At 31.0% G+C, this 17,400-nt stretch overlaps 2 protein-coding genes across 2 annotated transcripts; both read right to left on the bottom strand.

Moving 5' to 3' along the window:
* Window positions 1-95: 95 nt before the first annotated feature.
* On the bottom strand, window positions 96-2,161 carry LOC143198387 (cysteine-rich protein 1). Its single transcript, XM_076407560.1, has 2 exons — window positions 2,000-2,161; window positions 96-577 (listed from the first exon to the last, which is right to left on the bottom strand). The coding sequence occupies exons 1-2, from the start codon at window positions 2,037-2,039 to the stop codon at window positions 381-383; spliced, it is 237 nt and encodes a 78-aa protein (XP_076263675.1). The 5' UTR covers window positions 2,040-2,161; the 3' UTR covers window positions 96-380.
* A 2,369-nt stretch (window positions 2,162-4,530) lies between these two features.
* Window positions 4,531-17,388, bottom strand: LOC143198831 (cilia- and flagella-associated protein 52). The gene is made up of 13 exons (XM_076408379.1): window positions 17,301-17,388; window positions 17,024-17,223; window positions 16,825-16,942; window positions 15,964-16,229; window positions 15,743-15,908; window positions 13,847-14,031; window positions 12,626-12,756; window positions 12,395-12,565; window positions 10,182-10,359; window positions 9,978-10,129; window positions 8,524-8,726; window positions 8,181-8,393; window positions 4,531-4,956 (listed from the first exon to the last, which is right to left on the bottom strand). The coding sequence occupies exons 1-13, from the start codon at window positions 17,371-17,373 to the stop codon at window positions 4,610-4,612; spliced, it is 2,403 nt and encodes an 800-aa protein (XP_076264494.1). The 5' UTR covers window positions 17,374-17,388; the 3' UTR covers window positions 4,531-4,609.
* Window positions 17,389-17,400: the final 12 nt, after the last annotated feature.

Genomic DNA, 17,400 nt, shown 5'->3' with positions numbered 1-17,400 from the left:
TTCCACTTATAGGTACTGAATTGTTATTATTGGAAATACATGTTATTTAACCTAAATATGAAGGATGAAAAATGAGGGGATATAAAATTACCTAATAAGGTCACAAACTTTATTAATGAGAAATGTGTAAATCTAGTACGTTGTCAGGTAACAAATGAAGGTCAAACAATAATACCATATAATGCGATTTGGTTACATCTAGAAACCAATAAGTTAGATATACATATGTCAAAAATTCTTGGTTACTAGTAGTTTTTATAAATATAACATAAATAATTGAAAAAAATCAGTTATAACAAAAGTAAAGATACAATGCGATTGTATAGTAAAAGGAATGAATACTGTTTGGAAGCTGATCCATTGTTTCCAGGATAGCCGGTTTACTTCTTGTAAACGTAACTTTCTGCGCCTCCCCTTCCAAAACCACCGGGTCCAAAGAGGGCAGAGTAACATGGGTTGTGGCAGTACGGTTTGCCTTCTCTCTCAGCGTGAGAGCCTGGTGTGAGGGTTTTGTTACATTTCTCACACCGTAAACACGCTGAATGCCAATCTTTACCAAGCGAAGTTTTTCGTTCGGCTAAAATAAATAATAAACAAATCAATATTTCATTCGCATATTAATTTATAGTATATTCAAAATACCAGTGAACACACGTTATCAAGATGTTTAATGTATTGCATATCGCAATTTGTAAATTTGTTTTAAAATCAGATAATATTTTCCTTTTCATATCATTCTAATTAAAAAGAGATACAATGCTGTGATATGTGCAAATATCTAACCGAAACAGCCTAGAAAAGTCGTTGGTTTGTTAAATGTCTGCAAAATTCTTCAAAACAGTAAAAATAATTACAAATTATGGATCGGCAAACGTTGTATTAAAAATGTTTTAGCGCTTTGCTTATATAAGTTTATATACTATATTAATTATTACTTGGTGTTAATATGAATTATTTGTTTTTGTTATCGCTATCTAACTGCACATTTACTGCAAATTTATATTAACATTAACTCACGAAATTTATTAACGTGTAAATATAACAGTTAATGCGGTTTTATAAGCTAATCTCAACTTTATAGTTCATAAAGACAATTTGATAATTATACATTATTTTAACATCAATATTATTCACATTTTATTTCATATATTCGATATAATTAGCAAATTATGTTATCTATTATTAATCTTAAAATATTTTATGTGATAAGCACATGAACAATATAACCCTTTATATATATTATATGAGGTTTTATAAAGCATTGAGTGTTAATATTTCCTAATAATTTGGTTCAATTTCCGTTCTATTGAAAACAAATTATCTGTGGTGACTCATTTTGAAACGCTTCCATTTATGACCTTCTAAACCACCACTTCCTAAAATAGATGTTACATCGTTGAGAGAAAAAGAGCGTAAAACCAAACAAGTTGATATTATGTCATACAGATGACTAACATCAACATCACTCCCATACTCACTTACTGATCTTTTAACATGATTGGCTTATGATTACAAATTCAGGATGTATCCCATGAATATATTTCTTGTCGTTATTAAACAAAAACCGTTATTAGCACGCTTCTTCGTATTTAGATTCGGAACACATATCAAATACATGTAAATTATTTATAATTATTTATAAATTATATACTATTCTATATTTATATACTATTTTTATTATTTTTTATATAGTATTCTAAATTAAAATATATTTTTTTAAATGTTTTGATATTCAATTCAATATAAATAAACAGAATACATTGCTCAATATAGTAACTTAACGGAAGAATTAGAAATATTTTTCCCTAAAACATTTCAATATTTAATTTAATTTTCACAAACATATACAGACATAATATTTTTTCTTAATCGTTTACTATTATATTAAATCTTTAAACATTCGTTATTGCCCTCATAATTCAAAAATAAACAAAAAATATCGAGATAACGCGTTATCTGTTAAATACATAGACTGCTATAGATAACGGGAGATACTCACCAAAATAAACAGGTTTTTCGCACTTGGGGCAGTTGGGCATTTTTGACAGCGAAAAAAGAACAGGCAGCACAACAACCGTACGAAACAAACTAACCGAAAAATGCTTGACCGAGCTGGTTTTCAAGTCGCTGCTATAGCATTGAATGTAAGATAAATAAATTTGATGTGTATACTGCATGTCCTTATTTGTACGGTTTTATATTGGTCACCTTAATAAAATGAACGAATAAATTGTTAAAAAGGTAATAAAAGTTTTAAAAAATTGATATATACAAGATATTAAAAATTATTCTCAATTAAAAATATTGAAGCGTAACACTTAATCATTTCAAATAGATAGCTGGGTAGAGGCCAACAAAAATGTAGATTAATTAATAATTCAATATACATATATTTAATTTTGGTTAATTACAAAATTAAACATTATCAATTAATTGTCAGTCATTTCACTTCAATTAAAATGTTCTTGGTTGTCGTACAGTGCCTTATGAAAGCTCGCGAGATGGTAATTGTCAGGGCCTACTTTATAAAAAATCAAGTTCACTCGCTTCTTTGAAAAATATATCTTAACTATCGTTAGATATGCTTATTGCTAGTTTTACTCTAGTTCTAATTCTTATATTAGGCGTGAAAAAAGTAATATACATAATATAATTTCAACGGTTAAGTATAAAACATATAATATATTATAGTTTAAATATAAGTTTTTATGCAACCAAGTAATCACCGTTGTAAATACAGGCAATTTCAATGATATATTGATACCTGAATATATCAACTTTAAAAAGTGTAAAATTGTTATAAAAATTCTGATTATAGAGTTAACATATAATCTTTTAAAAAACAAAATATATTTCAACAAAAAATACAGTTCCGAATTTGAAAGAAAGCAAAATAGCTGATATATTATGGACAGCCGGTATGACATTTTGTATACTACTTCTAAGAACAATGTAGAACTAATGTTTATCAAAATATTACTGTTATCAGTAATGGCAACTAATTTCTAAAATTAATTATTATTTAATACTTGCATTGTTGTGTTCTATTCAATGTAACATTGTTATTAGTCAATTGAATTTTTACGGTAATTGCTGACATACTATTTTGTTGGCGTATTTATGTTTCGATAAACTATTAACTTACATGCGTTTTTATTTTATAATTAAAACTTATTACTTCATTCTATATAGTAAATACCTATAATAATAAGAGAGTAATGTAATAAGAGTGTCTATCTAGCATATATCCTGTAGTATCTAGGCAACATAAATGTGTCAAAGTCAAATCTGTGATTCATTTAAAGGCAAATAAATTTTTCTGAGGCAAATATTATTTTGAAATAGTCAGTTTTAATTTACCGATCATATGGTATTACATATAAGTTACATGTGTTTACATTTAAACCTTGAAAATAAAAACTTATCAAAAACAAATAATCAAATAGGTTCTTGAATTTCGAAAATAATTATGACTCATATATTTTTAATAGGACATAAGCCAAGAGGATATTCAAGGATTATAATAAAATAATAAGGTAGCGATAAAAGTAAACGAATAGATATGAATCCAGATAATAGACTGATGTATTACTTTAAATACTCCCTTAAAAAAACATTTCTTGTCAGATAAAAAATTCGATTTTATGATTTTAAATAAATTTTATTGTTCAATATAACAACCTTAAACTTTAATACACTTCTTCTACAATCTTTTCATTCAAAAAACTGATGCTAATACCATTTTGTCGATTTCTAAATACAAACGGGCTTCTAAGTTAACTTCCCAGTTCACAACTTGTTTTGAAAATCATTGTGGTAAACCCAAATATTATCTATAGTGTTGAAATAATGCACAAATTTCTTTAAAGCATTTGAATATGTTTTTTTCTGTGGTTAACATATATAGCACCCATTGTGCATATATAATATTGTCCTTTAAAAACTTAAACTAAATATAATTCAATCATGAAATTTGGGTTTTACTCTTATAAAAAAATAGCGTCGAATTTTTCATTCTCCGACTAAATTATTTTTCTTTTTTTACTAGGTAGTTTTTTGTTTTAAACATTCGATCAATGTTAGACACCTTTGATTATTTTCATTAATTTTTGACGATGCAATAACACGAAATAAAAAAGTAGTGTAGCACTTTACAAGGAATTATGGTATGAATTTGTATTGCTTGATGAATTTCTTCTTGTTTTCGAACTTGAAAATGTCACTCGCCGGGCAAACGTTTGTGTTGAATGAGGAGGTCATTCCGGCCACGGAATCCCACTCTGCAGACCGCGAGAAAACGTATTTTTCAGACGGGTTAAAACAGTTGGAGCATTGCTGGGTCGAGTAAGCTAAATACTTATCGGACCATCGTCGTATAGTAGTACTACTAGTTTATATATACCCTGGTTGATAAAGAGAAGGTTAGAAAATATATGCATGGAGCTGATGCTATCTGAAAAAGAGCGAGAATTGATTGAAGATATTTTTATGATTTATTTTATTAATATTTTTCCCGAAATTAAAACAACATTTCACAGATGTATCGATATATTTTGGACGCCATATTTGTTAATAATAAAATTAAAAATATATAATAATATACTAATAGTTATGTCGCACATTTAGGGCTTGATAGACGGGAATTTTGACCAGATGTGGATTTCTTTCCTATAGATTTATTATTTACGGGTAAAGCGAACTTTTGCATCGAAGTTTTTGAGGAACACCCAGAACCGCCCGGAGATTGTTTATTATTTTTGGAGGCATTCTTGATTGATCGTTTCTCTTGATCTTCGTGGAACTGTGGACTATCTTTGCACGCGTTGTCATCATTTCTTGAGGACCGGTTAGAGGTGGCAGTCGAGGGACATTTGCAACAATCGCTTTTATTTGAAACGGGATGTTTAGGTGAGCTTTTTGCAGTTGACGTTTTACTAGATCGAGCGGTAGGAAGGTCTGTAAAAAAAGAATAAATTACTGTATATAAAGTTAATCCGAAAATAAAAAGTCTCTGATTTTTGTACTATTAGTGTCTTAGTATTCGACAATCTACTTAGTGATCATTAAGTATTTGATAGGATTTATGTTATATGCAATGACATGTGACATGACATGACATGATCGCTTCAATAAGTTATCTCCTGTACCAACTTTTAAAAAAACTATTCTATGTGTCTATTAATCAGGTCGGATGGTAGTAAACGTTTTAACCAACGCACTTCACTGACATCGCACTTGGATGCACTGACACGCCATGACTGTGTTTTTTATGTTTTAGATATTTAAATAATGGCAAAAATCCAACATTCTGGCAACCAAATGTATCAATAACCTGGTTTGGTCTCTTCGGAATGATTCAAACCTTTCATCTGGAAAGCGCGCAAATGCTTTATAGTCTACTCAAAATAACAGTGAGCCCACGTCATAACGATGTCGAATATATTGCAGTTTGTAAATTAGTTTTATATTGAGACAGTGTTTATCCTACTCATTTATTCTATTTAAAAAGGGATAGCATGCTGTCCGATACGTTCGAACATTTAATCGAATAAACAACATTCGTCTGCTTGCCAAACGTCTGCGAAATTCTTCAAACAAGTAGTGATAATAATTAAAAGTTATAAACCGGCAAACCTTATTTAGGCGCTTTGCTTGTTTTGATAAATTTCAAATCGTTGCTTATTATTACTCTGATTGAAAATGCTGAAGTCTTTAGATAGTCACAGTCAGAAACAATGCGTCTCTAATCAGCTATATCGAATATGAACCACATGTAATATATAAGATAAATTATATTTGATACATAAACATAATTTTTGTTTCATTATCTTATTTAGATTAGAATTTTGTTATATGTAAAAGCAAAAATAAACTAACACTCAAAGTTGACGTGGCAACATTTCACCACTTGACGTTATAAGTTGAGATAACGTGAGTTCACTGTTTTATTGAACGGAATATAAATCTAAATAGATCATTACACCACATTTTCCGGTCATATGTCACGATACTGTTGCATCATATAAGCTTCTAAATGAATAAAAATATATTTAAAAGGTTTATTTGCGTTGGTTGTCAAATATGATTAAAATTATGACTAAAAATGTTGGTTGAATTCAACTACCGTATTCTAACAATATTATTGTTAACAATACTGACTTAAGTCACCGATAGCGGTGAATCTACTGGGTTATGTTATGTCGGTGGACAAGAAAAATTTCCAGAAATGGTCCCATCACCGAATCCATTACGAGCAATAGTTCTTGGGATGGTAAATTATTCGAATTCCTTCTTGGCGAACAGTTTAAAATATAATACTGTGCCAAAAATACTAATACTGTTTCCAAATATGTGGTTTGGCACAATGCATTTTATGCAGGACAATGTCCTGCTCATTTTCAAGGTATTATACCATAAAAGTTTTTTGACACGGACACATGAAAATCTGGAAAAATATCGATATTTATGGGAATAAATAAAAGTATTGATATATTGGCTTAAAAATATTGCTATTCGTTTATTTTTAGTCAACCGTTAAAATTAAGTACCTATTTTAAAAGTTAATTAAAATAATTAAAAGGAATTTTTAAAATGCCTAAGAAATATTCATATTTTCTTCAAAAAATATCGGCTAACAAAAATATCGATATATAGGTCACAGAAATATTGGCCAAAAATACCGATATTTTTTCGACATCCCGAGTACAAATGATACAAAATGTTATAATATGCGTTGAAACAAGAAAAACATCGAAATTGAATACGTTTCTGTTTCGCGAGAAATGATCGCTTCAGATATCCTAATGTTTATTTACTAATAATTACAGAGCACTTCAGGCATACAATTAAACGTCGATTTCGGAATAACGTTCCTCGTTAAAGTGTTTTATTTTGTTTGTAATTAATTAGATATCACGACGCAATTATACAGCACTTATGATACAAATGTCGTACGTTTGCAACGGTATGGAGCAACGACAGTTGGTTTTCGAGGGAATCTCAAGAGACCTGAATCGGTTATCTTGAAATCACGGAAAATTTACAAAGTTGACAGGCACGTAACATTTTTACTGCTAAAACGTTGATATCATCGCGTACTTTGTGTATCATCGCCATAAATAAATAACTAATGAAATTTTAGCCTGCTTCTTTCATACATTTTTTACTTGGTTGGATTCCTTGAAAGACTTTCGAAATACGCCCCCATGGCCAATTCTGGACAATAGGATGATGATAGGTTATGGTTGAATTTTGAGCTGTAGTAAAGAAAATGCCTTTGACATTCCTATGACAAGATGTTAAAGCCTTCTATACCAAATTCTGGACCCCAACATTCATTGATCAGCCTCTTGTTTTAATACAAGACGGTTACAGTAGCAAGTTACGGTAGCAGACGACTCTATGGATGTCGGCCGCAGAATATCCATATTTAAAAAATATCGATATATCGAATTCAATATTAAAAAAAAAAATCGGTATATTGGCGAAAAACAAATATCAAAATTCACTTGATGATCGAGAGGAGAAGTCCGAAAACAAAAGTTTAATACTCTCCTTCGAAAAACCTAGCTTTTAACCATAGAATATTTTGCTTTACAACTAAAAGTTTGATACTCTCATTTAAGCTACTACTTGGAAAAAATATTAGCTCATAAAATATCGATATATCGCAAAAATATTGGCGATATATCATGAAAAAAGTATCGATATGTCGACATACCGATATTTTTTCGATGTCCCTACTAGACTATTCTCATCCAGTCATCCGTAATGTTGGAACGACACACAAAATCCCAAATAAACCTCACTTGGTATGGATACGTTACTCTGTCAGACATCAGAGAAAAAGTATCATCTGGTTAAATTTTAATAATCCTATCTTTTATGTTCTACAATAGATTTTGATTTATATTAAACGTCTTGAGTTAGAGCTTAGCGCAGCGATGGTAACAGCGATTCTTGTACCGTTTTAATAGAGGCAAATTGAATGGACCCAATATGTTAAAACATTGAGAAACCCAGAACTACTCAAGATATAGGTAGTAAAATATTTATTAATTTTTCTCAGTTGACTTTACATGAAATCTCTAATTTTCCTCATTATTTCAACTAATTTAGTCAATTATAGTTTGGATATGATTTTGTCTTAATAAACAATGTTGTTGACAAAAATATATTACCTTTTATATTTTCCTCGATCACCTCAGGTTTTCCCAGGTTGATTACTCTGTCCGATTGTTTCTTCAAATCTTTTTCGTCCTTGTCTTTCTTCGGACATTCCCACACGAAGATACTGCCCGATGCACAAGCACTGATTATGTACCGGCCATCGGCACTAAAATGCACTGATGTAATAACAGCGGCATGTCCGACACCTATGTGGGTTGTTAGCCCTGCAAAGAAATATCAGGACAAAGATATAAAAGTGAGTTCTAACGTAATTTGATTAAAAAAACAAAACCGGAATTATTTAAAGTCATTAAATATATGTTTTAATAAGTCGGTAAAAATCAAGGCACTCGCCTTCTTGATACTTCCACAGTTTAATTATTTGATCGTTGCCGCCTGTGGCAAAGTATTCTCCATTCGGCGATATGTCCAAGCTGTTTATGGTGCCAGTTGGGGAACCTTCCAGCTCCCTCACCAGGCAACCGTCCAACACTTCCCAGTAAGCTACTTTTCGGTCAGAACCTCCCGTCAAAATCTGAACTCCAGTTGGGTAATACCTAACCAAAATAAGATATAAATATTATTTCGTGAAAAATGCATTATCATAGTACATTTATGCCATATTATATCTTGTCATTGTTAGTTAATGTTTGAAACGGAAACAAATCAAATGTAATTTATCCCATTACTCTATAGTAAAATACATTTACCTAATCCCATATATCAAAAATGTAACTAGATGGTTAGAAGAAGGTAGATAAGAGTAAATAATTTCCAATCGCTATTATTCAAATAATTATCAACACCAGACTTAAATATGTGCTAAAAAACAATATAAAATGTACAATAACACACAACACAAATTATAATAACTAATTCAACAAATTCTAGAGAATAAATTACTGAAAATTAAGTTACTGTTGATCAGATTGTTATAAAATAAAGTATTTTTTCATTAACATAATAATAAAAATATATTATTACATTTTAACTGAAATGTTCATTTTTAATCAAGTCACCTTGTGACATAAGATATTAATTTTAAGTATGATGTACTACATGAAGATAAACCAACTTTTTTTAACTAAGGTGCAGTTTCATTTTAAACTGTTTATGTTAGCTTTTACTTTATCTATGCATACCGATAACACTTTATCTAAAAACCAATAGATTCATCGTTTCCTCCTAATATTAAGTGAATTTCAGTATGGTTTAAATTTATCACAACTTTCTGTTAAATTTGTTTAATTCATATACTGCTACTGAAAGCAATATAATCAATATTAAAAGTAACCCTGTTATATGTTGGTTACTATCTTTTTTGACTTTAATGGCATTTGTATAATAATATTATGTTTAATGTAGAATGGTAAATGCGACAGGCACAGCAACAATTCTAAATAATTTTACTTTACTGAAAGTTATGCAGAGTCGTATAACAATCTCAAGATAAAGTAATGATTTACATGTAAAGTAAAAATATAAACTTGATTTTAGTTAATAACACTTATAATAAATGTAACTTTGTAAAGTGAACTTTTGTAAAAAACAAGACATATAAATTGATATTTAATATATGTTTGAATGAAAATTAACATGAACAATATCAAAGATTAGATGGATTAAATATATATATATATATATATATATATATATATATATATATATATATATATATATATATATGTATGTATGTATAATAACGTATAAATCATAAATAATACAAAGGATAAAGATAAAGTTTTTGCGATTCAAAATAAAATTATTTCCCAATAAAATTATAATAGTGAGACATTTATAAACATTACCTCACACACATAAAAAGTGTGTTTGCGAATAATATTTGCCTCCTGCACTGACGCTCCAAATCCCATATGATACAGGTACCATCCGTACTGGCACTGGCTGCTTCGGTATCGAATTTGTTAATGTGAATAGCGGAAACTGGACCCTTGTGTTCCTAAGATTAGAACGTTTATACGCTTGTTTAATAAGAGCATTATTCTATATACCTTCAAAGTACAAATCAATGTTTGCTTATAAGGACTTACGTCCCAAAGTCGCACTTGACCCTCGCAGCCACCGCTGATCAGCATACGACCGTGAGAGGTCGTGGTAAGAGCGGATACTCCTTTATTGTGTGCATTGAGAATGGCGTAGATTAAGCGCCCAGTCAAGGGAGTGAATGATCTAAAATATTAAATCTGAACACAAGACCAACGAGGTAAATTAAAACTTGTATGAAAAGTACCTGGTATAATCAATAGAATTTCTTTGAAATCGGCCCTATGATACTTAAAATAATATAACATATGATATGATATGATATGATATTAAATATTATTATAGCATCTATATATCATTTTATCTTTACTGTATACTGTGTTGCGTAGTGTTGCTTATCATTTCATTCAAAAGTATTATGCTAATTTTCTAAACGATATCTGAGATTTATTCGTACTGTCATATATTGTTCGTAAAATTAGCATGCCAATCATTGATATTTTTTTAAATACTTCACCATAACGTCATGTGACTTTCTTCTTTTGTGTTTTTTAATGTTATCTGGTGTTTATCAATCTTTTATTGTTTTAAATAGATCAAAGACAGCATTACCTGATTATCAGAACAATATTACAAGATTCAAATGTTATCAACATTTGATAGATGGCGGATTATCTTTTTTATTAACTACATCAGGGAGTCCATGTTCTAGGTGCTATTTATATGATTATATCTGATAGTTATAAATGATAGTTTATAAATGCGGCAAAAGCTCGATAACGTAAACACTCAGTAATGAAAGCGTTGCGTAAATGTAAACATAAAATGGGTACATTAGCCAATTAGGCCTCTCCTGCTAACTAAAAATCATTATGGTTATTCAAATATTTTGATTTGATATAAATACCAGGTGTACCGGAAAGTCATTACCGGTTTTTAACAAATGGCGCTAAACTTAAGTATGCTTGTATGCAAGTCATGATTTGATACATATGTCATCTTATTCTCAACATTAAGCTTCAAAGCATGTTATATTTTGCGAAAGTAACACCGTCGTACATTTATACTTCTTTAAAAATGTTCAGATTCGTTAATCAAGAGAAAAAGTTTGACTGGAAAGAAGAGTGATTTCGATTGGCAATGCAAAGAACGTTCTGGTAGATCAAAAAGTAGTTCGTCGGTGAAATGCTGCTTCAAAAGTATGATCGAAAGTCATTTCTGCATCGAATAGTGACAGGCGATGAAAAGTGGATTTATTTTGAAAAGCCTAAGTGCAAAAAATTATCACCTGACGAAGTGGGCCTATTTACAATGCCGGTCCAGGCCAAATCGTTTTGGTCGCAAGACAACGCTCTGTGTTTGATGTGACCAGAGTGGCATGGTGTATTACGAACTGAATTGAAATCTAGTGAAAACAGTTAATAGTGATCGCTACCGACAACAAATGATTAATATCAACCATGCATTGATCGAAAAACGTCCAGAATGGGCCCGAAGACACAGTAAAGTGATTTTACAACACGATAACGCGCCGTTTCATAAAGCAAAACCGGTCAAGGAAACGTTGAAATCAATGGGAAACATGTTTCCAGTGCAGCACTTACTGAAAGGATAAACAGCTTTTTTGGGATGATATGAATATTGCCTGGCATATGGGTAAGATGTACAGAATTATATTACCGAAAACCTTAAATAAACAAAATTTTCGATTTTCTTGAAAATTAAATAGTTTTTTTTTTTCGAAAAAAAAAACGATAATGTCTTTCCCAGACACCTTGTCGGTCATTCCAATAAAACAGCCAATACACGTTATCAAAATTTGTAATTCAGCGTTGCCGCACCAAATTTAAGATTTTGTTTAATTTGACTCTGACAACAAAATTATGTAGATAAAATAATGTAACGAAAATAACGTTATAAAATAAACGTTTTAACGTTATTGTACATCAAATGCATATTGATTGAAGGACTTAAACTACAGTTAATTAAACGGCCACAATAGTTTGTAGGTTAGGGTTGTTTTATTATATTTACATAGACATGTGACAACGATATCGACCAGTACCAACACAAATAGAATTTTATAGGACGATTTGGTTACATGCTCTGACGCATCAGACTTCATTCTGTCTCTTTTTAACCAGAGTAATGCTAATTAGTAAAATGTGAAAGAAAAATGCTCCGATTTTAAAAGGGATTTTACGTTTTTATAAACTGATACCTTATGACGCCATCATTCCATGCCGTGAGTATTGATTTGCCATCATGTGAAAACACGACGCTCGAACAGGTGAAGTTGCGAACGCAAATTCGCAAAAGTTCCTGCATCGTACTCATCGACCACACGCGGACGTTGTGATGACTGGCTGTTGCAAATACCTCCGAAAAGTTGCTGAAAATCGAAGATTATCCATAGTTTAAGGAACGAAAGGCTCGGTTATTATGTACGTACTGAGGAAAGGCTATATCGTAGATAGCTGAAGTGTGACAGGTCACGATCAGCTCAGCGTTAAAATTGACCAAATTGACTTGGTAAATCTCGGACGCTGCCGTGCCTACTAACACTGAATCCTCGTCGATGACCTTGTTTGGTGAGATATGAGTAAGAGATGGAATACGGTGAGATTTTTAGTAGTATCTAGATCTGGAGAATCCCAACCGATTTCGGTAATTTCCGTCTAATTTTGCAAAGTTGCCATTTACAAGCAATCGAGAGGTAAGATCCAACGATGATAAGAGCTCTGCTTCATTAGGTTTTATTTGCAGTTTATTTGTTGTGTCGTTCATATTTTGATTATGCAATGGATAAATCGTGTGAATATTGTCAAAAAAGTTTTTGTAACACCTCTAATTAGAACATTATATTTTGAGGTATTTTTTTTTAAATCACAAGGTGATAGGGTTATAGGGTTTTGATACGGTTTAATTTATTTATAGTTGCTTATAGAACTAGGAAACTAGAAAACATTCGGTTTTAATCAATATTTTTCAATATAATTGTTTTCATTTGGCTAAATCTTAGTAATGTAATTAAAAATGCATTGCGTCAAATTGAACCAACACTAAAGGCTGTAGAACATAATATAAAAGAAAGTCCTCAGCCAAATAAAAATAAAGTTAATGTGAAGAAAAATATTGTACCTCGAAAAAAATGTTTTGCTACTAGAAATAAAAAGCTTAACTTCCTTAACAGTTCCCAACTCAAAACTTAACTAACTCCCTAAGTTTGAACTCAATTTCAAGGAGAAATAGGTTAATTTATGAATTCCAGAATATATATTAAACTCTTTAAATGCACGAATTATTTACAATATTAGACTTCTGATTTGTTATTGCAATGTTTATATATTGGTAAATAATTATATACTGTTCTCTTTTCAAAACTATTTTAAAATGAAAGATGTTTACAAAAGGTTTTCCATATTACATATTTTATATAATAGGAGATGAAAATTGTCCCAAAATAAATTACCTTGAGTCTCATCAGAAATAGCAGGCTAATTTATGAATTCAAAATAAATTATTCTATTTATTCTTCAAGTATACGTAAAATTTTCAACTACCGGCAACGTAGCAAACTTGAACAATTGTGCACATGCGGGATTCTCCAGAACTAGACTTTTGTGAGCTTTTTTAAGGATATTTTGTGATCAAGACGAAAATGCTAATGTACCTGTATAGAAGTAACGGCGCTATTCACGTTTGTGGACTTGAGTATTTTTAAAGCCGGTACTGAGGGTAGTTTAACGTCGACATCTACGGGGGCCGCCTTTTCAGCTTCAATAACCTTCTCAAAAGTACCGTCTCCAGCACCAACAATTAATTGTCCACTGAATAAGCGTCTTATCGATCTCACACCTAAAAACTTAAATTAGTTAAAAATAGCATGTATATAGACCATCATATTGTTATCATCTAGGAATTCACTCTGAAGTTCTTGTTTATTTTTGTGTGAAAGGCTAATGCTATATTTGCCAAAGTATTGTCATCGCAAGCCACTATTTTTTCCATCACTTAAGTAACATTTGACTTACATATTGGAAAACTACAGGTCTTCTGATGCTATTCATAATTTATGGATATATTCTCAAAAAGGGAACACGAAGATGTTATTGAGCGGTATATATTACTAACGAAAGTAGAATATCTGGAGAATGTGGTGGAAGAGGTACGAATCCCTATTTAACTATCGCCATGTTCTACGATCCTTAGAATATTGTGAAACTCCAAAAATCTCCATCTCTAAATTTCAGTCAATTATTATTATTCGATCTTTGCCAACTTCATCCCAAATAACCACTTTCAAAACGTATAATTTTTTCAATAAAACATCCAAAGCACATCATAGATGACGCCGAAGATATTGTCAAATGCAATTCGTAAAAATGTTAAATTAATTTTAAACTCGAAAAGAATTTTTCCTTCTCTCTTTCCGGTAGTTAAAAATAGACAGAATACTGTCTGATCCATCCGAACATGTAACTGAATCAGTATATAAAACTTGATTTGTGTTGGTACTGGTCGACACTGTTGTCATATATCTACAAAATTCGTCCAAACATTACAAATCAAAAGTCCAATTTGATGCGACAACAGTGCAGCATGCTGACGTCTTAAATTTTAATGACGTGCATTGTCTGTTTTATTGGATAAACTATAGTTAATGTTAAAAATAACATGTAGGCCTTCGTATTGTCATCATCTGTGCATTAATTTGAAGGCACTCTTCATATTTTTTTAGTCTGAAAAACTGTATACGTTAATGTTATATTTGCCGAAGTTCTTCACCGTAAAATCACCGTTCTTTGAATTGAATGATGTATGTTAAAAAAATTAAATACCTTCGAAACTATAAAGAGAGCTGTTTATACCTTGCAATTGCAGTTAGACAGAGAATGAGAACAAGAATTACCCTAAAGATTTACCCAGAACAGAGAATGATAACGAGAATTACCCAGAACAGAGAATGAGATCAATATTTACCCAGAGCGGAGAATGAGAACAAGAATTACCCAAAAGATTTACCTAGAACAGAGAATGAGAACAAGATTTGCACAGAAAGAGAGTGAGAAGAAGATTTAGTCAGAACAGTCAAGTGTCAAGAGTGGAAATCAAGAACCATGAACAGTCAAGGGTCAAAAGTAGGAATAAAATAATCAAAAACAGTCAAGTCAGAGGATTAAGATCAGAACAGTAGAATTCTTACATGTCGTGTGTATACTATTCAATTTCCATTCAATTCATAATCCATTATTTTTTCGCCATTACATAGAGATTTTATACTCTTTCATTTTATACTTTTTTAAATTATTCATTTAAATAAATAAATTCGTCGATGCGCATTTATATAAGCAAAGAGAGAAAATAGATTGTATTTAATTTACAGCATTGTTTTCTCCCCTTAACAACTCAACATGAAATAACCCAAAGCACATCGTAAACCATATGCGAATGCTATGATACCAAGAAGACAAGGCTATCCATAGAAGTCTTAGATGCGAGAAAGTGGGAAAAAATTATCGACTGACGCTTACGCCTTACTGTTTTTCAATCACAGTAAAACGTATACCTTGTTGATACAAATCCACGCTACCCCTCCTCAATTTCTTCTTCGTGATCCGCGCGAAACATCCCACCACGCACGGAGTTTTCACCGGTTCCAAAATTTCGACGTCGTGATGGAAATTGAGTCTAATTTTTAAAATATCCCCCGTGGAAGTTCCACAGTACAACATCTACAAACGGAATGGCGATCAATGTTCGAATGACGCCAATTCGGGCTTACCGTACCTCGTCTCTTTCGTTAGCGTCCACGCATAAAACTTTCCTTTTTAACTTGAACATAGCCACGTCCGTGCTGCGAACGTTCCTGGCTACTACGTCAATTTTCCATACTGCCAGATGACAATCGCCCGCAGTGACGAAACACTGACCTCTTCGCGTCATCGGTAGCAGAACGGTTGCTTCCCCTTGAAAACCACGGGAGGCATGTGCACCGCAAACCACCTGACCGGCGGTCATGTCCCATATAACGACGGAACCGCAATCTCGACCACCTAAATAAGTGAGAAAATCAGAAAAGTAATGTTCAGTATACTAGATTTATGTGTATTTGGTTTCCTAACAGAAATAATTATTATAATATTATTATATAACGTATTAATCAACAAAAATGACAAAACATTGAAATATTGTATATTCTGTAATATTGGATAATCTGTATATTTTGTGGGATGAACTGTTCCCTGTTTAATGTCATAAAAAAATTGAAACAAAAAGATCTTAAATATGTTAAAATATATTAGAAGTGCTGGGATGACATATATCACCCGCGATGTATACCAAAAATTGTTCATGACTATTATATATTTGAGCTAATAACATTTACAATTTCAGATAATTTTCAATATTTTGTTTTAAAAAAGTCTAAAAATTGCTTCTAAGATTTTCTTATCACTTATTTGGTAGCCTTCCATTCATAAAATGCAATGTTTGTCTAAATAAAATTCAATATCTCATTTTAAACAATTATTTTTATTAATTTTAAACGATTATTTTAATAAAAAAAAACAATTTAATACGCCAGGTAATATTTGTCAGTCTGAACTTCAAACAACTAAATAAATGTGAAAAAAAAATTAAGAAAATTACCTAACGATATAAGGTACCGTTCATCCTTTGAAAACACTACAGCTTCAACTCTCACTTTGTGATGCTCATGTTGGTTTAACATAATCATATTTTCAAAATCCCATATTATTACTCGAGCCTAAAATATCAAATAAATCATAATATTAAATATGTTATAAATTAGTTTATTATATATATGATTACTATTATCAGCACTAACTTTAAATCCTATATGATTGATTTGACCACTTGCTATGTATTTTCCTGTTTTTGAAACGCAAACAGAAGATATGTTATTGGTATGACCAACAAGAAATTTTTGCCGTTTGGTTGACCACTCTTGAATTGTTATTTTGTTTCCAAGTGGATACACTACATGCTTACCATCAGGATGTACTATGAATCCATTGATGGTATTACCTATAAAACTTTTTTATCATTATAATACTAATTTAAATAATTGATATAAACGTATATAAGAATAAAGATGTACCAACCGTCGAAGCCAATAATAGCTTTCGTCTTTAATTCTTCGACATCATAATCGTTTTCGATTATATTTTCACACATTTTGACAACCAAAAAAAATATAGAAAT

The sequence above is a fragment of the Rhynchophorus ferrugineus genome, unplaced genomic scaffold, assembly GCF_030347505.1.
Source record: "Rhynchophorus ferrugineus isolate W39M unplaced genomic scaffold, kcgeb_rfMv2 rfM6, whole genome shotgun sequence".
NCBI classification, from domain to species: Eukaryota; Metazoa; Arthropoda; class Insecta; order Coleoptera; family Curculionidae; genus Rhynchophorus; species Rhynchophorus ferrugineus.
Note: the sequence above shows the minus strand (reverse complement) of the source record. Positions and strands in the feature narration are given on the sequence as shown.

What these genes read in the sequence shown, in the direction of transcription:
- LOC143198387 (XM_076407560.1), bottom strand. Translation starts at nt 2,039, where the DNA reads ATGCCCAACTGCCCCAAGTGCGAAAAACCTGTTTATTTTG. An exon ending in CGAAAAACCTGTTTATTTTG is followed by an intron (nt 578 to 1,999) that starts GTGAGTATCTCC and finishes TATTTATTTTAG; the next exon opens with CCGAACGAAAAACTTCGCTT.
- LOC143198831 (XM_076408379.1), bottom strand. Translation starts at nt 17,373, where the DNA reads ATGTGTGAAAATATAATCGAAAACGATTATGATGTCGAAGAATTAAAG. An exon ending in AGCTATTATTGGCTTCGACG is followed by an intron (nt 17,224 to 17,300) that starts GTTGGTACATCT and finishes AAAGTTTTATAG; the next exon opens with GTAATACCATCAATGGATTC. An exon ending in CATTGATTTGTACTTTGAAG is followed by an intron (nt 10,130 to 10,181) that starts GTATATAGAATA and finishes TTCTAATCTTAG; the next exon opens with GAACACAAGGGTCCAGTTTC.